Genomic DNA, 27,227 nt, shown 5'->3' with positions numbered 1-27,227 from the left:
GAAGGAAATGGCAACCCACTCCAGTATTCTTGCCTGGGAAATTCTGTGGACAAAGAAGCCTGGCAGGCTCAGTCCATGGGGTCGCAAAGAGTCCAGCGCCACTGAGCGACTAACACTTTCACCTTATATCTTTTATAACTTCAAACTGCCTTGACAAGATTAATCACTTTTTGGGGGGGCCTTATTCCCCCTACAAAATGATAAGCTCCTTGAAGACAAATTACTTTTGTAAAGATGTTAAAGATGATTTAATTAAAAGAATCTGTGCATGGGGTCACTTATTTCAATGATATAGCTTATGAAGACAAAAAAACAGTGGTGTTTCAGAAAACTATTTTTTGATAGATTCTTGTGTAATTTAGGAGAGATTTTATACTAATTATGTACACTACCAACTCTTAAACGTGTGATCATTGTATCACGGGGACAATATTCATCTGGTGGATGAAAAAGCAGTTTGAAATGTGTTGGCTTTTTTATAGGCATCTTTGACTGTGTGGATCACAATAAACTGTGGAAAATTCTGAAAGAGATGGGAATACCAGACCACCTGACCTGCCCCTTGAGAAACCTATATGCAGGTGAGGAAGCAACAGTTAGAACTGGACATGGAAAAACAGACTGGTTCCAAATAGGAAAAGGAGTACATCAAGGCTGTATATTGTTACCCTGCTTATTTAACTTATATGCAGAGTACATCATGAGAAACGCTGGGCTGGAAGAAGCACAAGCTGGAATCAAGACTGCCAGGAGAAATATCAATAACCTCAGATATGCAGATGACACCACCCTTATGGCAGAAAGTGAAGAGGAACTCAAAAGCCTCTTGATGAAAGTGAAAGAGGAGAGTGAAAATGTTGGCTTAAAGCTCAACATTCAGAAAACGAAGATCATGGCATCTGGTCCCATCACTTCATGGGAAATAGATGGGGAAACAGTGGAAACAGTGTCAGACTATTTTGAGGGGCTCCAAAATCACTGCAGATGGTGACTGTAGCCATGAAATTAAAAGACACTTACTCCTTGGAAGGAAAGTTATGACCAACCTAGAAGGCATACTGAAAAGCAGAGACATTACTTTGCCAACTAAGGTCCGTCTAGTCAAGGCTATGGTTTTTCCAGTGGTCATGTATGGATGTGAGAGTTGGACGGTGAAGAAAGCTGAGCGCTGAAGAATTGATGCTTTTGAACTGTGGTGTTGGAGAAGACTCTTGAGAGTCCCTTGGACTGCAAGGAGATCCAACCAGTCCATTCTGAAGGAGATCAGCCCTCGGATTTCTTTGGAAGGAATGATGCTAAAGCTGAAACTCCAGTACTTTGGCCACCTCATGCGAAGAGTTGACTCATTGGAAAAGACCCTGATGCTGGGAGGGACTGAGGGAGGGAGTAGAAGGGGATGACAGAGGATGAGATGGCTGGATGGCATCACTGACTCGATGGATGTGAATCTGAGTGAACTCCGGGAGATGGTGATGGACAGGGAGGCCTGGCATGCTGCGATTCATGGGGTCGCAAAGAGTCAGACACGACTGAGCGACTGAACTGAACTGAACTTGGATAAAGGTGAACTCAACTATTTTTTTTTAAAGAATACACTACAGTTTATTTTTAAATGTTCAAAAGCAAGAAAACTAAATATATTTTTTCCGATACACACATGAAGGTAAAACTTCCAGGTTTTAGCTTCAGAGTAAAACATCTGTACATGTTAAAAACCTAACCTTCAGACCTGGGTAACCCAGGGACTGAACAACACAAAATCAGGCAACAGTTTCCCGTGGGGGAGGGGTGGGGGGGAGCAAGGGACTCTAAGTTCCTGCTGATGTCCCAGTTCTTAAGAAACAAGGAAGATGGGTTGTTACAGTTACAATTTTAGATATGCTACACACATTTTTTAGATAACTGACATTACCTCACATTAAATAAGAACTGTTTTCCTTCCTCTCAATTTCAAGATTAAATTATACTTTCCATCCCCAAAAGCAGCCAAGATGACAAACTATAAAGATTAGTCATTACACTGACAATAAATAAAAACTAATAAAAACAAAAACAACATAGGCAGAACACTCTGACCTAAATCACAGCAAGATCCTCTATGACTGACCTCCTAGAGTAATGGAAATAAAAACAAAAATAAACAAATGGGACCTGATTAAAAGTTTTTGCATAATGAAGGAAACTACAAGCAAAGTGAAAAGAAAACCCTCAGGATAGGAGAAAATAACAGCAAATGAAACACTGACAAAAGGTTAATCTTCAAAATATATAAGCAGCTCATGCAACTCATACCGGAAAAACAACACAATCAAAAAGTTGGGCAGAAGACCTAAACAGACATTTCTCCAAAGAAGACAGGCAGATGGCTAATCAACACATGAAAAGATGCTCAACATCGCTCGTTATTACAGAAATACAAATCAAAACCACAATAAGGTATCATCTCACACCAGTCAGAACAGTAATTATCAAAAAGTCTACAAACAATTAATGCTGGAGAGGGTGTGGAAAAAAGGGAACTTTTTGCACTGTTGGTGGGAATGCAAACTGATATGGCCACTATGGAGAACAGTGTGGCTGCTAAGTCACTTCAGTCGTGTCTGACTCTGTGCGACCCCATAGATGGCAGCCTACCAGGCTCCCCCGTCCCTGGGATTCTCCAGGCAAGAACACTGGAGTGGGTTGCCATTTCCTTCTCCAATGCATGGAAGTGAAAAGTGAAAGTGAAGTCACTCAGTCATGTCCGACCCCCAGCGACCCCATGGACTGCAGCCTTCCAGGCTCCTCTGTCCATGGGATTTTCCAAACAGTGTGGAGATTCCTTTAAAAACTAGGAATAAAACTACCATACAACCCAGAAATCCCACTGCTGGGAAACCATAATTGAAAGAGACACATGTACCTCAATGTTCATTGCAGCACTATTTACAATAGCTAGGACATGAAGCAATCTAGATGTCCACCAACAGGTGAAAGGATAAAGAAGTTGTGGTTCAGATACACAGTGGAATATTACTCAGCCATAAAAAGGAACACATCTGAGTCAGTTCTAATAAGGCTGAGGAACCCAGAGCCTCTTAAATAGAGGCAAGTCAGTCAGAAAGACTAATACTGTATATTAACCCATATATGTGGAATCTGGAAAGATGGTACTGATGATTCTATTTGCAGGGCAGCAGAAGAGGTGCACACATAAAGATTAGACTTTTGGTCCCAGTCAGGGAGGGAGCAGGTAGGAGGACTTGAGAGCAGTGCTGAAACACACATCACCATATGTACAACAGCCAGTGGGGACATGCTGCAGCTGCAGGAAACCCACTCTGTGACCACACAGAGGGGTGGGGTGGGGAGGGAGGTGGGAAGGAGGTTTACGAGGGAGGGGACATGTGCATGCCTGTGGCTGTTTCATGCTGAAGTATGGCAGAAACCATCACAATATTGTAAAGTGATTATCCTCCAATTAAAAATAAAATTTTAAAAATAATAAATAAAAATAATGCTGTTAGAACAAAAAAAGCACGTAGCCTATAAAAATTCACTTACAATATATCAACTATACAGCAAAATTGTTAGTATAGTAACAGAAAAATGAATTTTATACAAGCTAAATCCACTCTAAAATTCAATAATCCCCTAACTGTAATTCTTACTGTCCTAGGTCTCTTTCATCACAGTGTCTAATGGTACCTTGCCTTTAGAAGGTACAACATAAATTTCTATTCACTGGAATTCCTAAGCCAGGGAATTCCACTAAGGATGACCATACACCAGATGTCTAAACACTCAAACCAGACACATACCTGAATTTAGGAAGAACTGCGGAGGGTCTCCATGAATGCCCACCGTGCCTGGTCCCAAGGAGTCAGACAGGGTATTTACAAAGGAAAATACGCCACTCATGATTCCAAAGCCGAGGCCAGAAACTAAAGAGGAAGGAAAACACTGTTAAACCTTATTCACACTATGACTTCTCTTCAAATCAAATCCCCAAGGACTAGGGAACCCTATTTTGCTGAAGGAAAAAGGGTGCACAGGCTGTTGGAGAAGCAATGGAAAGTTGGCTCAGAAAAGGCAAGTGCTTGGCAAAATGAACTGGGGTGGGGGCTGGGGCGTGGTGGAATGGACAGTGAAATGTAGCAGAGAATTGAGAAACGACAGAAAGAGATCCACGAGGGCTCTGAAGTGACAGGCGAGGCAGAAGGATATGATGCGAGGCAGAAGGATATGATATTAAAGCTCTGACTTTAATTCATGATAACAGAGTCTATGGAATTAATTTTGATGGAATTGAGCTTGAGAGGTGATTGCATTGTAAAGAGGGATCCCTTGGTCAAGCTGGGTGACTCAATTTAGGAACCTAGATCCAACCTTTAAACCATAATTCTGAAAGAAAAATATGAAAACATATTAACTGTTTTAATATGAAGAGTCTTTCCAGTACAAATTCATGAAATCAACCCAGAGAGGGTAACAGTAACATCACTTGGAAATTGTTAACTGGAGTGTATACATGTTAAAAAAACCTAACTGTCAAATTTGGTTAATAGTTAATGGACACACAGATAAGAGTCAACTGAAATAACTTTCCTTTATAAAAGGGCTCTGCTACTACTGCTAAGTTGCTTCAGCTGTGTCCGACTCTGTGTGACCTCATAGACGGCAGCCCACCAGGCTCCTCCATCCCTGGGATTCTCCAGGCAAGAACACTGGAGTGGGTTGCCATTTCCTTCTCCAATGCATGAAAGTGAAAAGTGAAAGTGAAGTTGCTTAGTCATGTCTGACTCTTTGTGATCTCATGGACTGTAGCCCACCAGGCTCCTCCATCCATGGGATTTTCCAGGCAAGAGTACTGGAGTGGGGTGCCATTGCCTTCTCTGAAATACTACTAGAAACCCACAAAGCTATAAAAGATAAAAATGGCTTTTAGGTCAAGTTTGACTTTTTTATCTTCACAACACTATGCAGCTCTAACTTACCATAAGCCAGCAATCTCATAGAGGGTGCTTTCTCATATGGGTTTATAATTTTCAAACCCTCACTGGCTTTCCTAAAATAAAAACACACATATAATTTTTTTAAAGTAGTGTATCAGAAAAACATATAAGGTATGTTAAAATTCAGATACTTAATGAGGCTTTTGATCAGATTATACACTAAATCTAAAATCCATTTAAATGAATACAACAAAGCTTCAACTAACTAAAATCAACCAAAATTTCCAACCAACTTTTGCCTTTTATCTGACATTCACAAAGAATAGGAAAAATAATATAACAAGCCATCGGATTGGGTTTAATAACAGGGAAAAAAGCAGTATTTATGACTAAGCTTGTGTGTTAAGTGACTTCAGTCATATCCAACTCTGTGTGACCCTATGTACTGTAGCCGGCCAGGCTCCTCTGTCCAGGATTCTCCAGGCAAGAATACTGGAGTGGGTTGCCCCATCCAAGGACTGAACTCTCATCTCTTATTCTCCTGTAATGGCAGGTGATTCTTTACTACTAGCACCACCAAGACTAAGCTTCAGTATCAGTTCAGTCTCTCAGTCGTGTCCGACTTTTTGCAACCCCATGGACTGCAGCACGCCAGGCCTTCCTGTCCATCACCAACTTCAGGAGTTTACTCAAACTCATGTCCATTGAGTCAGTGATGCCATCCAACCATCTCATCCTCTGTTGTCCCCTTCTCCTCCCACCTTCAATCTTTCCCAGCAGCAGCCTCTTTTCAAATGAGTCCATTTTTTGCATCAGGTGGCCAAAGTATTGGAGTTTCAGCTTCAACATCAGTCCTTTCAATGAACACCCAGGACTGATCTCCTTTAGGATAGACTGGTTGGATCTCCTTGCAGTCCAAGGGACTCTCAAGAGTCTTCTCCAACACCACAGTTCAAAAGCATCAATTCTTCAGCGCTCGGCTTTCTTTATAGTCCAACTCTCACATCCATACATGACTACTGGAAAAACCATAGCCCTGACTAGACGGACCTTTGGCAAAGTTGGCAAAGTAATGTCTCTGCTTTTTAATATGCTTCCATTTGGAAGCATCATTTAGTAGCAGGGACATGAGCCTGAATTTACGTGACTGTGATCTTCTTTCTCTGGAACCATAACCACCTGAAATGCCCAAGTAGCCTATATAAACTCACCTATCACAGGAGTGCTTTGAAAGGCTAATGAATGCTTACAGACCTACATAATAGCAATAATCTCCATCAACAAACAGATATAATGATATAATAGAATCAATAAATTTTGGAGGACTTCTGTTTTATATAAATTGATCAGTAATGAGTAAAAGATTTTTGATATTTAGTATAACAAAGTACTGCTACTGCAAATATATTAAAGCTCTAAACTTAAAAGTGTCGTAAATGTCCTCCTCCTATGAGGAAGGAAAGGTCTAGGGCACCAACAGTTCTCAGGGCCAATATCAGGAAGTGAAAAAGGAAGACACCATCATCAGCTTCCAAGTTCTTGATGGACACAACCCACAACTTATAACATGAGGGACAGTGATTTTAATTTCACCATTTTACTGAAATGGAAATTTTTTGTTTGCATTTATTATTGTTTCTAAGAACAAAACAGAAAAAGCTCAATTTTTTAAAATATAAAGTTTGAAAAAAATAAAAAATAAAAATAAAATATAAAGTTTGAAAAACATATGATAAATCATACCAGCTTTCTTGTTTGCTCTGATTCACTTCACATGTGTGTGTAAGAGAGGGAAAGTACCACAGAATATGCATGTAAATACACTATTTTAGAAATTTTTTAAAATAGACTTAGGCCTTTTAAAAAGTTGGAGCAATGATTATCTTACTACTTCTATAAGTGATTTTTAAAATTACCAAATCTTTATGGTATTAGCATTATCAGACAACTGAAACTACAAAAGCTTCACTTTGAGCCGAAAAAATTCTAGTGTATATTTTAGGCAATATGCAGGACCTTTTTAACTAGGATTTTTTTTTTTTTCCTTCTAATTAAGATAGGAAAAACTCATTTGTGGCCACATGTCAATTTCTCACAGTGCAATGCTTTGCTAGGCTGAAAGTTACAATTCATTCATTCAAGATGAAGTACTGTTCCTAAGGCCTGAATCATGAAATAAATTGGGGCTTCCCTGGTGGCTCAGAGGTTAAAGCGTCTGCCTGGAATGCAGGAGACCCAGGTTCGATCCCTGGGTTGGGGAGATCCCCTGGAGAAGGAAATGGCAACCCACTCCAGTACTCTTGCCTGGAGAATCCTATGGAGGGAAGAGCCTGGTAGGCTACAGTCCATGGGGTCACAAGGAGTCGGACACGACTGAGTGACTTCACCTTCACTTTCACAATGATAAGTGGGCTTCCCTGGTGGCTCTCAGTGGTAAAGAGTCTGCCTGCCAATGCAGGAGATGCATGTTTGATTCCTGGGTTGATACCCTGGAGAAGGAAATGGCAACGCACTCCAGTATTCTTGCCTCGAGAATTCCATGGACAGAGAAGCCTTGAAGGCTACAGTCCATGGGGCTACAAAAGAGCTGGACACTACTGAAGTGACTAAACAACAACAAACAACAATAAACACTTTGATTCAATTCCATATATATATATATATATAAAACTGGTGCAAGCTCTCCACATTTTAATCTTGGCACCAAATTCAGGTAGCAAAATTTTATTGAGGTAGTACTTTAAATTTAAAAGTTCAAAACCTACCTTGGCAGTGGAGATAGTTAAAATATTGACTAAACTGAAGTTCCTATATTTAATTTGGTGAAGCCTAAGAGAGCAACTTAAATGTATCTATATAAATGTTCAGTTCAGTCACTTAGTCGTGTCCAACTCTTTGCGACTCCATGAATCACAGCACATTAGTCATGATTAAAGTACATAATTCTCAAACTTGTTTTAACATGTAACTATATAACATCCTTATATACAGAGTACATCATGAGAAACGCTGGACTGGAAGAAACACAAGCTGGAATCAAGATTGCTGGAAGAAATATCAATAACCTCAGATATGCAGATGACACCACCCTTATGGCAGAAAGTGAAGAGGAATTCAAAAGCCTCTTGATGAAAGAGAAAGAGGAGACTTAAAAAGTTGGCTTAAAGCTCAACATTCAGAAAACGAAGATCATGGCATCTGGTCCCATCACTTCATAGGAAATAGATGGGGAAACAGTGGAAACAGTGTCAGACTTTATTTTTTTGGGCTCCAAAATCACTGCAGATGGTGACTGCAGCCATGAAATTAAAAGACGCTTACTCCTCGGAAGGAAAGCTATGATCAACCTAGATAGCATATTGAAAAGCAGAGACATTACTTTGCCAACTAAGGTCCGTCTAGTCAAGGCTGTTTTTCCAGTGGTCATGTATGGATGTGAGAGTTGGACTGTGAAGAAGGCTGAGCGCCAAAGAACTGATGCTTTTGAACTGTGGTGTTGGAGAAGACTCTTGAGAGTCCCTTGGACTGCAAGGAGATCCAACCAGTCCATTCTGAAGGAGATCAGCCCTCGGATTTCTTTGGAAGGAATGATGCTAAAGCTGAAACTCCAGTACTCTGGCCACCTCATGTGAAGAGTTGACTCATTGGAAAAGACTTTGATGCTGGGAGGGATTGGGGGCAGGAAGAGAAGGGGATGACAGAGGATGAGATGGCTGGATGGCATCACTGACTCGCTGGATGTGAATCTGAGTGAACTCCAGGAGTTGGTGATGGACAGGGAGGCCTGGTGTGCTGCGATTCATGGGGTCGCAAAGAAATAGGGACACGACTGAGCGACTGAACTGAACTGATATAACATCCAACATTTTAAAAATGTGCTAGGAAAATATGTCATATTCTAAAGGTTTGTTGCAGATCCATTTTGTAGAGGCAAACAAAGGCACATGTTAATACATATCTGTCCTATTATTTATCTGCAAATCTCCAAAGGTCCTTTTGGAGGACCAAATATGGTTTCCCCAGAAGGCCAAGGAGGCTTCTCTGAATTTCCTGGCCTGAGACCCTGCAGACTGACAGCAATACTTCCTTCCACATGTGGTCCTATGCCCTCACTGCCCTCATTAAAAAGGGCAACCCATGGGGAACTTCCTGGCAGTCCAGTGGTTAGGACTCTACATTTTCATGGCCAGGGCGCAGGTTCAATCCTTGGTCAGGGAACTAAGATCCCACAAGCAGCACAGCAATAGCCACCGCCCCTCCCCCCTCCTCCCCGCAAAAAGGCAACTCATGTTGGGCTTGTTGTCTTTTGGAACCTTGGATTAGAGCCAATAAAGCTTTGCTTTTCAGGTGGAAATCATGAAGAAAGACAACAGTAAAGAACAGCAGATACTCAGTTAGCCAACTCAGGTAACTGAGGTTGTAGAATCTCAGGTCCTAAAGGGTTATTACTAAAGCCAGGACCTGATCTGTGAAAATCTACTGAAATTAGAAAACGCAAAACCAATGTGAGCCAATGACGATGACATTAGAGTAAGAAAGTCCAGTGCAATCAGAAGCTGGGTTAAGAGAAAAGTGCCCTGTCAACGGTGGGAAGGGCCCTGCTTTCTGAACCACTTTGACCACAGCAGGGCACTGTGCTGGGTCCTGGGCACAGGTAAACCCCAGGCACTGCCAGAAAGGGGTGTGTCCACTGACATAAAAGAACAGAGACAGGAAAAGATTTGGAAACCACTTCTGTGTCTTCTGAGGGCCAAGTGTGAAAATAAGGAATGCACAGTCTTGAAAGAGATAAGATGACAACCATGCGAGAGACTGCTTGCCTGTGCATGGTAGAGGTGAAGAAGAGGGGAGATTTTTATTACCTTAATATAGTCTACAGTAAAAATTAAATTTTGGAATGGCAGTTAACTGCTGCAAGCCAGAAATATTCAACCATAGCTGAATGTCCATCTCTTAAGGATATTGTAATTCCCATGGAACCTGAAATGTTATCTTTGATTTTTATCTGTTGCTCTTTAATATTTCCAGGAACTAATGGAACTTTCATTTTTAAACCTTTTCTAAGATACTACTTTTGTTTCTAAGCAATGGCTTCCTGGTTTTCTACTGGTGGTTTAAATTGCTTCATTATTAAAATTTCAGTATCTGTTATTAAAAGCATCAAGTAAAAAATACAGAAGCCTTGGCATTTTGGCAGGAATAAAGGATCAGAAGCCTATTACAAGAGATGCTATTGAGGTCCTTTCTGTCTTGGTTGCACCCTTGCAATTCATAAAGTGCTTTAATGAATTCATTTGCAGAAATGAAAAAACAGCACATTTATCATTCTACTAACTAAGCATTACTACGTAATCAAAGCGAAACTCATGACTGCCGGGAGGAAAATACTATTCCAAGTTCAAGCTGTGCTTTCAAACAGTGGTTTCATATGAGCTCTTCATGGATCCTACAGATGACCTACTTTCTGGCCTAGAAAGGGAACTCATGCCCACTTTTTTTTAAAATGTATTTTTCTATTACAGACATGAAATCAAATGACATTATCACAAAATGAACACCTGTTTCCCCAATACAGTCAAAATTATGGCAAGCATAACTGCTATAGGAATTATCTATTTTAGGTGATGTCAAAGAGAAGCACATAAAAATTCTGATTTGGAACAGTTTTTGTACTTATTGTTTCAATGACTTTCTCCACCTTTATTTTTCTCTATGGCACTTATCTTGTAATATACAATGTATTTTCTTATTTATTCATTTGTTATCTCTTTCCACTATAAGGTACCACCATGAGACTGTCTTTTAATCATGAAGTACCCCCAGTACCCAGAGTAGTGTACGGCATTAAGCAAATTCTCAAGACATATTTTTTGAATGAGTAAAGGAAGGAATGAGGGCCCACAACTCAAAATACTCAATATTTTCAGGCTGGAAATGTACGATCCCCTGGCTTGTAGGAAGACATGGACCTTCAATACAAGAACATATTAATGTTTCAAATTACTAAATAATAATTCAAAAAACACTGGGGAAAAAAAGTAAACCAAACACTTTAATGGCACCCCACTCCAGTACTCTTGCCTGGAAAATCCCATAGACGGAGGAGCCTGGTAGGCTGCAGTCCATGGGGTCGCTAAGAGTTGGATACAACTGAGTGACTTCACTTTCACCCATTACTTTCATGCATTGGAGAAGGAAATGGCAGCCCACTCCAGTATTCTTGCCTGGAAAATCCCATGGACGGAGGAGCCTGGTGGGCTGCGGTCCATGAGGTCGATAAGAGTCGGACACGACTGAGCGACTTCACTTTCACTTTTCTCTTTCATGTGCATTGGAGAAGGAAATGGCAACCCACTCTAGTGTTCTTGCCTGGAGAATCCCAGGGACGGGAGCCTGGTGGGCTGCTGTCTGTGGGCTCGCAAGAGTCGATAAGAGTCGGGCACAACTGAAGTGACTTAGCAGTAACTTACTTTAAAAGTTTATAATATGCAAACCGGAACATTTCTTGGATAAGGACTGAGATTAACACTCCAAAAATCAGCAGATATTTCTCTCTTGGTTCATCTTTGTTACCAATAAGGGTTGCTGTCGTGAACCAAATGAGGGAAGAAAACAGCAGAGACACCAACCAGAAGAAAGCTCTGAAAATTGGAAGGGAAAAAAGTTATAAGTGAACAGGATCAAAAACGATTTAAAAGCAGGAAAGAAAAAAGGGACTTCCTTGGTCATCCAGTGGTTAGGACTCTGAGCTTTCAATGCAGGGAGAGCAGGTTCGATTCTTGGTTGGGGAATAAGATCCCACGTATCACATGGCAAAAATAATAATAATAATAAAATGTACAGGCTGCCACATAACACTGAGCAGGATTCCATGTGCTATACACAGTAGGTTCTGGTTATTCATTTTAAATATAGCAGTGTGGTTTGGGGGAGAATGGATACGTGTATCCATATGGCTGAGTCCTTTGCTCTTCACCTTAATCTATCACATTGTTAACTGGCTACAGCCCAAAACAAAGTAAAAAGTTAAAAATAAATAAAATGTATAGAGCCAAGAGATGCTGCTTACAGCTGAAAGAATTACATATAAAATAAGTAAATAAAAATAAAAACAAAACCCTGCTTGAGAAGAGAGAGATTTCCGGACAGAAAATGTTCAACTGTTCTTAATCAATGTGCAGTTTCCTTGGTGAAACAAACATGCAGTCCAAGAGGAATTTGAAATTTTTTGTTAAAAAATCACTTTTTTCAGTGACGCTTCTTTTTGTAAGTACATCTGAAGACTATTTGCCAAGGACTGTCTGGCTGGAAACTTCGTTATTTGCTAATTAAGCTTCCTAATTAAAGCTTTGTCCACTGATGTGTAAATATTTTTTCCAGGAAAATGTCTATGTCTCTACTAACAGAACAGTTGTTTAAAATCCAGATGAAAGCCTGTGCTCTGATCTAGATCAGTTTCCCAGGTCTGGTTTTTACAACATTCCTGTGGAGTTTAATGATTATAACAAGCTTTACAGACTTTTTGCCCAAATCTCTATTGTATTTTGTTTTGTTTTACTTGGCCGCATAGGGTCTTAGTTGTGGCCAGCAGGCGTGGTTACCCCAGGGCAGGCATGTCGGTCCCCAACCAGGATCGAACCAGAGTCCCCTGAACTGAATAGCAGATTCTTAACCACTGGACCACCAGTGAAGTCCCTCTCTATTGTTTTTTAAATGACTCTTGTGATGCAGCACTTTCAATACAGTGTGAGTGGTGAAGACGTTCAGAAAAGGTGGGACTCACTGGCCTGGCCTCGCAGTTTCTCCTGACGCCAGTTGAGACCCAACAGCACAGAGGGTCATGGGGAAGCTCCAGTAAGAGCTGCCAGACAGGCGAAAACTGGCATTATGATCACATTCGCCACAGGAGTTCGGTATTGACCAAGCTCCTGGAAAGAGATGTACTACAGGTGATGCGGAGTTTTCACAGGCTTCTTACCCCTTGGCCGCATACCTGGATCACCTGGGTCTCTTAAATTGCGTAGTCCGAATCCCACTCCCTAGACATTCCTATTCAGTTGATCACGGGTAGGGGTTGGGCAGGAGTGTGTTTTAAAGCACCTGATTCCCAGGTGCTTAAGGGCTCTTAACTAGCTTGGGATTAGAGATGTCTGTTTGAATCTGAGGGGCGCTCTCTCCAAAATATATCAAAGATGCATATTTGAAGTTATCCACAATTCTTTACACAGTTTTAATGTATGACGAACGCCCACCCACGGACCCTAGGCAAAGACTGCCGAACCAAACGTCAGGGTTTTCTGAGACCCACGGCGTGAGCTCCTTCACGACGTGAGCTCGCTCTTTGAGGTCGCCGACCCTCGGAGGAGGGCAAGAAGTCCCAGGGAAAAGGGTCTCAGCTCTCCCACTTCCAACCATTCTCCGCTCTAAAGCCCAACGTGATCGAGATGTTTGGTGGGGCGCCAGGGATCGCGGGTACCCCCGGCGGGGGAGGGGAGCCCCGGGTCCGGGTTTCCCGGCGCAACCTCCTTACCCAATGATGAGAAAGATGATGCGTAACGGCTCGGTGACGATGGTGAAGATGTAGAGGGCGAGCGCAGGCCCGAAGGCAATGAAGGCGCAGCCGAAGAACACGGCCGCCGTCATGGCGACCGCAGAAGCCTGCCGGGGGGGCCTGGCCTGGACACTGGGGCGCAGAGCGCCGAACCAGCTGAGCACCGGGACGAGGGCGGGGCAGGACCAGGGACTGGAGGCGGGGCGAGAGTGGGGCGCCGCGGAGGGCGAAGGCGTGGTGGGGCGGGGCGAGGTGCGGCGATAGGCAGGCCGCGGCGGTGGGCGGGCCGCGGCGGAGGCAGGGGGCGCTGCGCGGCGAAGGGCGGGGCGCGGCGGAGGGCGGGGCGCGGCGGGGCGGGGCTGGAGGGAGGGGCGGGGCGAGGCGGGGCGGGGGGGGGCGGCGGGGGGGGGGGCGGGGCTCACCGGGCTTCCGCTCTGGAGTCCTTGTTGTTTGCTTGCTCAGTCCTCGTCGACTCTGCGAGCCTGTGGGCTGCAGCACCGGGCTTCCCCGTCCTTCACCATCTCCTGGAGTTTGCTCAAATTCTTGTCCATTGAGTCGATGATGCCATCCAACTATCTCATCCTCTGTCGCGCCTTCTCCTCTTGCCTTCAATCTTTAGCATCAGGATGAGCTGGCTCTTCCAATCAGGTGGCCAAAGTATTGGAGCTTCAGCTTCAGCATCAGTCCTTCCAATGAATATTCAGGATTGATTTCCTTTAGGGTTGACTGGTTTGATCTCCTTACAGTCCAAGGGACTCTCGAGAGTCTTCTCCAATAACACAGTTTGAAAGCATCAATTCTTTGGTGCTCAGTCTTCTTTATGGTCCAGCTCTCATATCCGTACATGACTACTGGAAAAACCAAAGCTTTGACTATGTGGGCCTTTGTCAGCAAAGTAATGTCTCTGCTTTTTAATGCGCTGTCTAGGTTCCTAACAGCTTTTCTTCTAAGGAGCAAGCATCTTTTAATTTCATGGCTGCAGTCATTTGCAGTGATTTTGGAGCACAAGAAAATAGTCTTTTACTGTTTCTATGGTTTCCCCATCTATTTGCCATGAAGTGATGGTACCGAATGCCATGATCTTAGTTTTCTGAATGTTGAGTTTTAAGCCAGCTTTTTCACTCTCCTCTTTCACTTCCATCAAGAGGCTCTTTAGTTCCTCTTAGCTTTCTGCCATAAGGATGGTGTTATCTGCATATCTGAGGTTATTGATATTTCTCCCGGCAATTTTGATTCCAGCTTATGCTTCATCCAGCCCGGCATTTCGCATGATATACACTGCATATAAGTTAAATAAGCAGGGTGACAACATACAGGCTTGACATACTCCTATCCCAATTTGGAACCAGTCTGCTGTTCCATGTCCAGTTCTAACATGTCTCAAGGCATAGTAGCCTCTGATCCAGAGGCAGAGATAGCTGGAGATTTTAGAATTGGAGCAAAGCACTCAGTCCCATGCTGCCACTAACTGTATACATCAGGCTGGCCAAGGTCGCCAGCTGTGAGGTGCCTAAGAGGAGTGGAGGTCCCCAACCCCCTTTGGATCCAGGACAGGGGAAGATTCCAGATCAACTGAAGAAGAACACACAGGGCATAGGCAGGATTCCATTTCTAAACAAAGGAGTCTTTTTTTTTAAAGGACATTATGCCATTTGTTGACTGTACAAAACTGTAGCTGGAGTGGCTGTGATGACCCAGGTGATAACTCTGACTGTAAAAGCCCCGTCTCAGGGTTGTTTTGGTGAGCTAGTTTTATTTGTACTCCACTCCTGCCAAGTCTTTAAAAAATCGTTTTGAAGGCATTCATAGTGACAGGAACATCTCCCTGCTCAGTTTTTACTCGTTTGTCTCTCCCATTAATACATAAAATTTTGGAGGGCAGGGTTTTTGTTTTGTTCTTTGTTGTTTGCACAACAGCAGTGGCTCAGATGGTAAAGAATCTGCCTGCAATTCAGGAGACCTGTGTTGTATCCCAGGGTTTGGAAGATCCCCTAGAGAAGCGAATGGCTACCCATTCCAGTATTCTTGCCTTCAGACCAGAAGAGGGTGCTCACTAAATACCTATTCAATGAATGAAATAATTTTAAAAGTGGAATTCACAAACATTTGCTATATGAATTGAACAGTTTCTGAGAGTTTTACAAATTAAAACCAGGTTTATTTCCCTGATCATTCACATCTAATAAGATTTATCTCCATGTCTAACAGTCTGGTCTTAAGTCGCTCAATCTTGTCTGACTCTGACTCCACGGACTGGATGGAGCCCGCCAGACTCTTCTGTCCCTGGAATTCTTCAGGCAAGAATACTGGAATGGGGTTACCATTCCCTTCTCCAGGGGATCTTCCCAACCCTATGATTGAACCCAGGCCTCCTGCATTGCAGGCAGATTCTTTACTGTCTTAGCCACATTTAATGGGGATAATAATATTTAACATATTATGGATTATTTTGAGGATTGTGCCTGCTTGGTAAGTGCTATACAAGTGTTAGCCATTTCTACTTATTCTTTATCTATCATGAATAAAGCTTTTGGGAATCAACACTGAAAAGACAAACATTGGGACCTGAATGAAGATATTTTGTAGCTCATTTCTTTATGGTAAAATGTCATCTTTGTCCATTTAAAATAGACATATATAGCTTCCTTTTACTCCACAGAATTTCCCTTCATTTTGAAATATCTTTTCCAGTATCTATTAAAACTCAAGTTGAGACAATAGTTGAAATTGATAAAGTGATTCACCATTAGATATATTCCTTTGGTTCTATCCTGAATCAGATTTGTCAAATGTAATTACATTACTTTAGCTTCATGCAGAAATGCCTTCATAGAAGTATATCATACTCATGTATGATATACTTCTATGGTGTGAAGTATAAGCTTTTTTTTAATTAAGCTTTTTTTAATACAAGAAATTGTAAGCAGATACAATAGAGGATCCCCTGAGAAAGAGAAACAGGCATGGCTTTATTGACATAAGAAGAGCCGTTTTTGGCCTAAGCTATTTTGTCACCTAAGCCTGGACACAATGCTTGTCCTTGAACTGGTCTTAGTAATTAATAATCTTCTTTTTAAAAATATTTATTTATTTGGCTGTGTTGGGTCTTAGTTGTGGCATGTGGACTCTAGTTCCCTTGCCAGCTACTGAACCTGGGCCCCCTGGTTCACACTCTTAGCTACTGGACCACCAGGGATGTCCCAGTAATTAATAATCTTAAGGAAACAAAAGAATGCAGGACTGTTACCAGGCAAGAGAAGCAACAATAGTAAAGATAATACATCAGCAATAAAGACTCCCAGTTCTGTTTCAATGGTAAAGATTTGCCTGAAACCTCAACCACCAGATCAACTGGAACCTGAGGGATGATGCATTTGACCTTTCCTGACCTTCATGACTTCAATCAACTAAAGCTTGGACTATTGTCAACCTTTGTCTCAATTCCATGCTGAATTCCCCTCTGCTCAAGCCCCTTCATGAATATGCATATACAGTTACCTTGAAATTTCCCCGTCTTTGCTGTCTGTACACTGCTTTGAGAAAGATCCCTGGTGTTCTCCATACTTGCTGCGAGTAATAAATCCTTCCTTCTCCTGGTCTTTGGCTTCCTTGTGTATTTTTGCATTGACGTCCACCAAGAGGTGAACCCAGTTTTTCATGTAGCAAAATGGCTATCTACATTTTTTCTTGCAAACTTCACAAAACTATTTCATTATCATTATTCAATATCTCTAATTTACTTTTTAAGTTCAGGGCTAGGAAAAAAGTTTTGTTTTGCCTGACAAACGCATATACTCAGTCTGAGAGCTGACTTATCATATTCAGGCTTTATCTTAATTCCCAGGAAGCTTGGAGCTAAATCTAATAGTCGATTATAGCAACTATTCTTCGTTTTAATTACAATTACTGCCATGACTTCAGAATATGGCTTATTCTTTTACCCCTATTTTGATTTGATTACCTCCATTTTAACCAAGATCTGTGTCTCCATTAAAGCTGCCTCAAATACTTTGGAAGTAGGCAACTCAACATGGAGAGCTATAAGTTGGGGGAATTTGTCCTTATGATATCTTGACTATATCTCAGTTCAATTTTAGTCTTCAAGTCTAGTTAAAAAATGGGGAGGCAATGTAAAACCTATAATTAAGATTAGGTTTTCATCATTGAGGAAATGATGTTTTAACAATCAGTTATCCACTCTTAAAAAAACATACCTAGACCTTACAAAGAAATATGAGACAATTGTATTTAGCAGCTCTAATTATGAAATAAATGGCAACCCACTCCAGTATTCTTGCCTGGAGAATCTCATGGACAGAGGAGCCTGGCGGGCTACAGTCCATGGGGTTGCAAGAGTCAGACACGACTTAGCGACTAAACAACCACCACCAGTGTAAAATGTAATGAATCTGCCCCCTATCTATAAAGATATCTTTTAAAAAATTATTTTTAATTGGTGGATAATTGCTTTACAATGTTGTATTGGCTTCTGCCATACAACAACGTGAATCAGCCATATGTATGTGTGTGTGTGTGTGTGTCCTCCCTCTTAAACCTCCCTCCTACCCCCACCCCCAATATTAGGACATCTTTAACTGATATGTCTGTTGGAATAGAAATTTACTAGAACAAACCATCAAAATCACCAGTAAGATAATCTTCAGCATTCATGGTTATTCACTAAAAACACTTATTTCAAGCTTTCTCTGAATTACATTTATGTAATGCATTGCTGTTTAAAAAGCACTTTACACTGATTTTAGCAATTCTGTTTACAAGTGAGGACTGAGAAGCTAAGTAGCAGTGCTATTGAATTCTCAAGTTTTTATGAACTTACTATGAGCTTTCTCCAGAAACTCGAAAAGATACCTGGGGGAAGGAGGCTTACACATGCTATGGATAAGAATACAAACTGCTGGGTGTGCACCTGGAGGAGTGGGAGTGTAAAAAAGTAGTATCACATTCTAGCAATTTATCCAGTAATGCTTGGACATACCAATTAGTAATTCATAATATGCTAATGAATTCACTCGAGCTTTATTTTCTGATAGTGCTGATAGATTATTCTCAACCATTTACTTATTTGTTCAAAATGCATGTTGCATGACTATGACATATCGGGCACAATGCTAGCACTGGGAGTTACACCAATGAAACAGATGTGCATCCTGTCTTCACTGAGCTTACGGTCTAGTGAAGACACCAGAGAGGCAAGTGAAAGTCGCTCAGCTGTGTCCAACTCTTTGCAACCCCAGGGACTATACAGTCTCCAGGCCGGAATACTGGAATGGGCAGCCTTTCCCTTCTCCAGGGGATCTTCCCAACCCAGGGATCAAACCCAGGTCTCCCGCACTGCAGGCAGATTCTTTACTAGCTGAGCCACAAGGGAAGCCCCAAAATACTGGAGTGGGTAGCCCATCCCTTCTCTAGCAGATCTTCCCGACCCAGGAATCGAAGCAGGGTCTTCTGCATTGCAGGTGGATTCTTTATCAAGACAGGCAAGGACAAGGATTATGAGGATATAAGAAAGGGGAAAGTGAATCCATGTAACTCAGATTGGGCTCAAACCCAGTCAAAACCCATGGTCTTTTAACTGAGATCACACACTTGTTTTCAGGACTTAATGAAACTCAGGATTTGGATGTTCCATTGCAGAAAGAATTAAGTGAAAGACAAAGTGAGAAGTAAAAAATTTATTTAGAGAGAAACACAGTCCACAGTGTGTTGGCCATCTCAGAAGGTGAAAGTGGCCTTGAAATATGGCAAGGTTATTTTTTATGGGCTGGGTAATTTCATAGGCTGAGTGGGAGGAGTATTCCAACTATTTGGGGGGAAGGGGTGGAGATTTCCAGGAACTGGGCCGCCGCCAACCTTTTGGCCTTCGATGGTTGGTCTCAGAACTATCACAGTGCTGCTGGATGTGTCGTTTAGCTTGCTGATGTGTTATGATGAGCATATAATGAGGCTCAAGGTCTAGTGGGAGTCAACCCCTCTGCTGTCTTGGACCAATTTGTTTCTTCATCCAGCATCTTGGACCTATGTAGTTCTGACCAGTTTATGACATGTCCTCGGGCTATGTCATTCTTTTCAAAGGTTGTACCCTGCCCTCTTCTCTCCTGTTCCAGGAGAGCCAATCCAAATTTGTGAGGTATTGCTCAAGAAGATGAGACCCACTCATTCAGGACTCAGCTTTCGAGTTAGTAAAGCTAGGAAGAAGGAGAGACATAGAAAGACAAAAGAAAAGGCTTCAAAGTGAAAGAAAGCAGAGCATTTCTGAGGACAGAAAGTAGGTCAGGATGTCCTTGGAGTGTGAAGAGAGAAGAGGCAAAAAAGTCCAGCAGGTTAGAGTTCACCTCAAGTTCCAGGCTTATCCGAGGGAGTGGCAGGCTCTGATCTCCTTTGCAGATAATGGGAAATGGGATTCCAGATAAGAAGTTCTTGGCATCTGCAGGTGTGAATCAGGGAAAAGCAGGAGTCTGGAGAAAAGCAGACAAACTCAAAAGAGATTTAGGCATTGTGCAAAACAAAAGTTAGTTACTGATGGGCTCCATGGAGTGAGGGAGAGGGAAAAATCAAGGATGATGGCTTCTGCAAAGATACATACATATATATATATACACACACAAATTAATTTTACTTGTGTTGACTGAAAAAAAAAAAAGGCACAACCTAAAAGTTGAGAATTTTGTTTCATTCAGCTGACTTCATTCATTAAGCCCATAAGACAGCCTCTCAGATATTTCTGAGTTACTGATCCAAAGAGGCAAGGAATATAGGAATTTTTGAAAAAGCAAAAACCTGGTAGTCAGAACATCAAAAAGATTACTGTTCATGTTAATGAATTTAGCACTTTTCTACCAGTGGGAAGGTGCAAGAGTCTGGGCTCATTGAAATCATTTCTTAGGTATGCATCTTACCTATCTAGATCTAGGGTCAGCATCCTGCTTTTCTTCATCTTGAATCCCCTCTAGGTGCTGTTTTGCGGGGTGTGGGGGCAGGGGGCAGGGGGTGGTGGATGCAGTGGCTCATGGCTTGACGGCCACAATATCCTTTGTTTGCTTATATGGTCACTGATGTGTTTCATACATACTTGCTGTGGGAGTATACTCATGTATCCCTGTAACTAATATTAAAAAACTTGGAAACATTGAAGAGAGGGGAAGAGGATTTACTCAATTTACTGATATATAAACAGCATTCTGGGTGATTTGTCTTATCAAAAGAAGATCCTTCTGTATTTAGTAAAGGTTAAAATAGTGTAAAATATTTAACAAAGACTAAAATAAAGATGAGGGCCAGATAATGAAGCTTCATAATGAAGCTTCTCTTTTTATTGCCAAACTTACTGAGGCTCTGATGAATTTACTTCCAACTTAAAAAAATTTTTTTTATTTATATTTGGTTTCTGTTGTGGCACCCAGGCTGTAGAGCATGTGGGCCACCCATGGGGCATGTGCAGGCTTAGTAGTCGAGGCCCTTGTGGGAGCATGTGGAATCTTAGTTTCCTGACCAGGCATCGAACCCGAGTCCCCTGCACTGGAAGGAAGATTCTTAACCCCTGGATCACCAGGGAAGTCCCCCTTTACTTTTAATCTTTCTTCAAATTAAAAAGTAAATAAAGAACCAAACAACTCCTAATTTATACTTAACTCTCTTCAGTGACAGTTGATTTTGATGACTGCTGAAATTCACTCATTTTTCCCCCAACATTTCTTAAACACCTACTATATGCCAGGTCCTTTGTCTGATACTGTGAATACAAAAACCAAACATTCAGTCCCCAGCCTACAAGAGCTGAGTCTAGTGGGGAAGGAAAGTAAACAGATGATTCCAATCCAGTGCCGTGAGTGACACTTTGGGCAGACATAGGAGAGGGTTCCTAACCATGGATGGGGTTGTTGCTGAAGTCTTCCCACCAAACCCTTACTGAATATTGAAAGATAAGGAGAAGTCAGTTGGGCAAGGGATGGGGAGTCAGTGGAAGGGGCAGCCTAAAGAAAGGAATGACAAAGCATGTTATATTTGGAGATGCAAGTACTGATGAGGCTCAAAAGATATGTGAGTTCAAGTGTGACAAAATCAAAGGCTGAAGAGAGAGAGGTGGAGATAGCAAAGGACTTTGTCAGTCTAAAGGGTTTAAATGTGGCAGTGACAGATTTAAAAACCATTCAGCACTGTGAAAACTGGAGAGGAGGAAAATAAAATTACAGACTAGAAGTCTGGTTAGGAGAGGTTACAGAAATCTAGGCAAAAGATAAGGAGGCCTGAACAAAGAGAAACTAACATGACATTGTAAATCAACTATAAATCATCAAAACTGCTGCAAAATATAAATAAAATTTCCCTCTCCCAAAAAACAACAACAAAAAAGAATTCTAAGTCAGATGTAAAGTTTGCTAAAATATCTCAGGTCTACCATGGTTTGTGACACATACCTGGCAAATTAGAAGAAACATTTTTTAAAATGTGCATTTCAGAGAGACATGAGTATTTTCATTATGTAGTTTTTATTTTAGACGAACATTGTAAAAAAAAGTTCATCTGGAATAAAATCCTTTTTTTTTTTCTTAAAAACAAAATAAAACCCAAAACACAGCATCATTATCAGTACACAGTTAATGAGTTGGCTTAAACAAGATTAACAACATGACAGGTCCACTTTATCTGCAGGTTTTTCACATTAAGCCGTTGGAGCAAAGGTGAAGTATGCTGAAACATAAACAGTAGGACAACTCTATGGAAAAAACAGGTATTTCCCACTTGGGACATGATTTTAGTCAAAAACTTGAAGGTACTTTGCTTTAAAGGAACAGTGTCAGCTGCAAATAAACAAAATAAGACCCATCTGTAAGGCCAAAGGAATGAATTATAATTAAATTCACATTTTAAAAAAAGGTAAGAAATGAAACAAGAAGTTCTATTAGTTCTTGGCAATAAGAAATGCAACTGCATATGGCACAAGCATTTTAAAAAATGAAGTAAATTTTGAAAATATACCTAAAACAATTGCTTGCTAATTTCTATTTCTGCAAATTTCATTTACATTTTTATAGTGATCATGACATTAATTTTATTAGTCTGAAAAAAGACCGTTTCTACTGTAAAACTGTGCTAGTACTTGAAATTTTATTAGCATATTCTGTACATCTACATCTCTACCGGACAAGGAATTTTTTAGGCATTCCCCCACCCCCTTTTGGATGTAACAAGAAGGCAAAAGGAATGTCCGTTCTGTGAAAAGAAAAAATCTAAAAAATCTGACATGAGAAACAAGTGCTTAAAATCTGAGATAAGTAAACCAACATAACAAAATGCTGTTTTAAAATTTTCAGCTTAGAAACTCATCTTTCAAGATTAAGAACTAAATTTATCAAGAAATCAAAGTTATGAACAAGGAAAGTCTGCTTACATGGATCACTTACTGCTCACAAGAAAAACTCAGTAAGCCTTAATACAGATTCTCAGCATTCAGAACCTGTAAAATGCAGTTATAATCTCTTATTCAGAAATTTCTGCAAACATTTATCTATATTGCACAGCTAAATTTATTAATGGAGACAGGAAGATAATACTTTTTTTTCTGCGCTATTGGGTAAGACATGTATGTTCTATCCTAAACTACCTCCTACCTTTTCCAATGATGCTTTAGTTCAAAACAAAACATTGAGTCTAAATTGTGCTGGATACTTAAAAGACTGGCTCACTGTTTTTCTACTAGGTATTAGAATACTAGTTAGCTAAATGAGGTATAATTAAAAAATAGTCCTTCAAAGTAAAGAGTATAGTCTTCTGAAAATTTGTAACAAAGACTGCACAAAATGTTCATGTGAAGAGTAAGAAACCTTGCAGCACCGCCTAACTGATGCACAGGTGGATTATTTTCCCATCATCTGTCTGAAGAAAAATGTAGCTGAAGTAAGTTCCCAGGGAAACATTTTACAATTAACTGATCTACATGCTACTTAGTTACAGCACATTTGCATTGTCTGATAACCCTCAGACTCTTATTTGAAAAGGTCGAGCCCAATCGTCAAAAATCAGCACACTGATAATAAAATGCAGCCACTGAACCACTAACACTGCTGCAAAAAATCTTCATGTATCCTGACCCATAAAACCACAAAAATGTTCACACAAAACTAGATTTCTTCAGTTTCAGCAGGGAAAAGACAATTATCTGTCACTAAATTCATCTACAAATAGAAAAAATAATGCACTGTATGTACATTATTAAGCAAAGTGGAATATTTATTGGGGCAGTGTTACCATGCAGAAAGTGAATTTCCTATGGTCTTAGCTCAAATTATATACAATTTAGCAAAGCTAAATGTAAGAAAATAGCAAGGACAATTTATTTCTATATAACAGAGTATACACCCCCAGTTTGCTGCTACTTCAAAGAACACTTTTAGACTCAGATATCTAACTTTTATAGGCTCTTTCAAAGGGAAGTTCATGGAGACTAGTTATTAACCCATAAGCAACAACAGAAGAGAAAAGGAAAAAACAAAACAAACAAAAGCAAAGCATTCTGTTAAAAATTAAAAAAAGGCTAACCACAGAATATGTCAGTTTTGGTTTGCAGACAACCCCTGAGATATAAACCAAAGTGTTAAGACACCAAAGAGTCCGAGGTAAATTACTAAGAGGGTTACATTCATACGTGGTGTCATAGCACTTGCCTTTTAGAAATTACCTTGTTACCATCCAGAAAGCTTAACTGCTGGGATCTTTTTCTGAAAATTAGTGAATACAAGATGTTTCTAAGAAATTATTTTCTTCATTTCAGAAATATATCAATATCTAATTTTAAGATGGTAAACTTACAGTCCACTTGTGATCAAGGAACTACTGATTTTACTGGTACACCAATAGGTGCTTTTAAGCCTATAAGTATGTACAAAAAAAAAAAGTCAAGGAGACCAAAATTTGTGAATATTAAGTTTAGAGAACCCATCAAAACTAGCTCTGGTATATACTTCCTGCCACTAAATTGTGCCTAAGTTTTCAAACAAGTAGTGAAGACTGACTGGTCCAAGTACCAGTGATACATCTTAATTTGAAGCAGAATTCTCTGCAGTAACAAGCAATCCATTTCCACTTTCATCTTCCAGCCTTAAGCATCAAGCATGATGGCAACCTTTGTGAAACAAAACTGGCTTAACAGGAAGTATAATTATTATTCCCTAATCACCTCGTTATTACTCCCTCTGTCTTATGACACTGAAGGCTGGAATAATAAAATGAATTTGGCACGTAAGTTAATACTAAATACTTTCTTTTTTTCCTTATGTGATGGACTCATCTACAAAAGGCATTACCAGTACCAGTGTTATGATGAGAAAGGCAGCTAAGCTTTTGGTTGGCTTTGGCCCAAATGGCTGGACCAAGTTCTATAACAGTGAACCTGAATAGATGGATCTGGGTTCTACACATTCAATAACAGCTGTTGTAAAACTGAAACCATGCTCTTGTTTTCTCTAATGAAAAGGTGAGACTTTTCCTAGAGGATGCACTAGGACTAATTACTCTTAATAAAAGTCCAATTAAAAAAATCATTTCCACCATTACCAACAACTATCTCTATAAAATTACATCCACAAGTTAACCTCTCTCCCTATGGGTAAGCTTTCTGTGAATTGAGTCTGAATCTAACTCTTCAGACAGGGATTATGGTAAGAACTAGACATTACTACTAAACCAGCAAGCTAAAAGCGAATCTAGGAAAAGATATATGACATATGCTGACGTAACAAAACATCAATCAGATGCTGAAATAAAACCCTAAACTAACTCTCTGCCTATGTAAAATTCCAGCTCAAGAAGTTTATATGTAGAAACAGACAGCAGTGTTCAAATATGTCTTAGGTGAGCGATTACAATAGGTCAAATGTAGGAAAAAAGAGGGAATACAAATCGCAAGAAAAGTAACATTAAGATGGTTTCCAAATGCAGCTTCAATAGATTAGGCAGAAGTAATCAACTGAAAAAAATGATTTATTCAGCTACTCAGACTCTCCGGCAAAAAGGTCAGGAATGAAGAAAAACTCTAAATAATCTGAAGAAATAAACCGCGGCCTTTGATGGGCATTTTTAGGAATTTCTAAGGTAAACTTTTATCAAAATTTAATGACTCTTATTTAAGAAAACCAGAGCCCTTAAATAAATGCTATCAATGCAATAACATTTGGCCATATGAACCAGACCAAATGTCCTAAAATTTTAGTATATTAACTTCTGCTTTAAATGTTCTACTCTTTTTAAAAAAACATTCCCCAAAGCAAATTTGTCTAGAACTTCATGTCAGAAGTGTGCAGATATGAATCTCAGATTGTGCTGTAACAATGAAAGGCTAACACTGATGTGCAAAGTGAAAAAGAAAAAGATAGCAGCTTCTGCAACACGCGATAAAACAGAGGAAAAACAAGTTAAGTCCGGCACATGTCTCCACTTCATGGCTTCCACATTTGAAGAGAGAAGCCTATTATCCTGATGGGCCATAAGGCTGGAATCCACTGCACACTCAGTGTGCAGAATCTAGGTATAGGTTCAGTGGTGCTCTCAGTAGCAGCCTGGTGGGATGGTTCTGAGGCTGGGTGACCTGTGCTTTCAGAGAAGCAGGAGAGGGTCCTCAAGGTGTGCTGCAGTCTCTCAGAAAGAGTTCATCAAAGTAGCAAACAACGGAAGAAACTGGTCTTCTTTGATCGGTTTTCTGTTATTTTCACTGGTCCACCTGCCCCTGATGAATTGCTGTCGTTCTGAAAAACAGAAGATGAAGTTACCAAGGAGATAAAAGTTTCACGGTTTGAGCCCAATTATCTAAAAAATAAAAAATATCTAACCATGCTAATAAATTCGTACTCAGTAGTCTAATTAGGAAGGGAACTAGCTAAGCTCTTATGTTTTTTATTTCTTTGGAAACGGTGGGTTAAAATGGGAAAAATATTTTACAGTGAGCACCTAATATATTAACAACATTTTAGTTAGGAAGTTCCTATTTCCAGTCCAAAGAAATTATAACCACAAGAGTGTAAAGTATCAAGGGTAATGATGGAAATGATATTAAGATACTGGTACAGGCAATCCTGTTAGAGGCAAGAAGAGCTGGTAACATAAGGTATACAATTACATGCAAGATTCAGGGTAAACCAAACTTTTCAGGTTGTCCTAATGAGTCATCACTGAGATTGTTTCAAATTGAAGCAAACTTTGGCAACTTCAAAATCATAGTTATATACAGACACAGAGAGAGAGTAAAATATTTAATTTGTGCCATTATTACTTTAATTATTCTGAACAAAATTCGATCAAAGACCACTTATGGAGCCAGAGGAAAGAACTGAAACAGCTGCAGTTCAGAAATAAAAAAATCGGAGAAAACAGAAATGAATCAAAGTTTAACTGGGTGAAAAGATAAGACAGGGAGAAAATGATTTAATGTGAATATATGCCTTCTCTTTAATTAAATAAACAACATAAATAAGAAAACAAATTTAAACACAGCATAAGGAAAATAAAATTATATATTATACAAACCATTTTTCTGTTGAGTTTTGTCATTATATCTCGTGCAAGTGTAAAAAATGCCTAAAACATAAACCAAAAGATTTCATTATTATATGTTTATCTTTTAAATTAGAAATGTAGATTTCTTTATTTCATTATAAAATAAAAATATATTACTTTAGCGTTTTTAATTGAGAAAAAGAACATAATTGCAATCAGTAGACACATGACTACTT

At 40.2% G+C, this 27,227-nt stretch overlaps 2 protein-coding genes and 1 non-coding gene across 3 annotated transcripts in view; 1 reads left to right on the top strand and 2 right to left on the bottom strand.

The window, feature by feature from the left end:
- The window catches only part of APH1B (aph-1 homolog B, gamma-secretase subunit), a 41,505-nt gene extending 27,848 nt beyond the window's left edge, over nt 1–13,657 (bottom strand). The window contains exons 1-4 of the mRNA XM_040226700.1: nt 13,465–13,657; nt 11,405–11,575; nt 4,977–5,047; nt 3,801–3,923 (exon numbers count right to left, since the gene is read on the bottom strand). Coding sequence (XP_040082634.1) covers nt 3,801–3,923; nt 4,977–5,047; nt 11,405–11,575; nt 13,465–13,577 — 478 coding nt within the window. The 5' untranslated portion in view covers nt 13,578–13,657. The remainder of the gene's footprint in view (nt 1–3,800; nt 3,924–4,976; nt 5,048–11,404; nt 11,576–13,464) is intronic.
- On the top strand, nt 7,123–7,195 carry TRNAS-GGA. Its single transcript has one exon. It is a non-coding gene; the product is annotated as a tRNA-Ser (tRNA).
- An 8,940-nt stretch (nt 13,658–22,597) lies between the features above and the next one.
- RAB8B (RAB8B, member RAS oncogene family) overlaps nt 22,598–27,227 on the bottom strand; it is a 67,624-nt gene continuing 62,994 nt past the window's right edge. Inside the window, exons 7-8 of the mRNA XM_040226699.1 lie at nt 27,022–27,072; nt 22,598–26,243 (exon numbers count right to left, since the gene is read on the bottom strand). Coding sequence (XP_040082633.1) covers nt 26,151–26,243; nt 27,022–27,072 — 144 coding nt within the window. The 3' untranslated portion in view covers nt 22,598–26,150. The remainder of the gene's footprint in view (nt 26,244–27,021; nt 27,073–27,227) is intronic.

Source organism: Oryx dammah, unplaced genomic scaffold (genome assembly GCF_014754425.2).
Source record: "Oryx dammah isolate SB20612 unplaced genomic scaffold, SCBI_Odam_1.1 HiC_scaffold_26, whole genome shotgun sequence".
NCBI lineage: Eukaryota > Metazoa > Chordata > Mammalia > Artiodactyla > Bovidae > Oryx > Oryx dammah.
The sequence above is the reverse complement of the archived record's forward strand: the minus strand, read 5'-3'. Positions and strand labels throughout refer to the sequence as shown.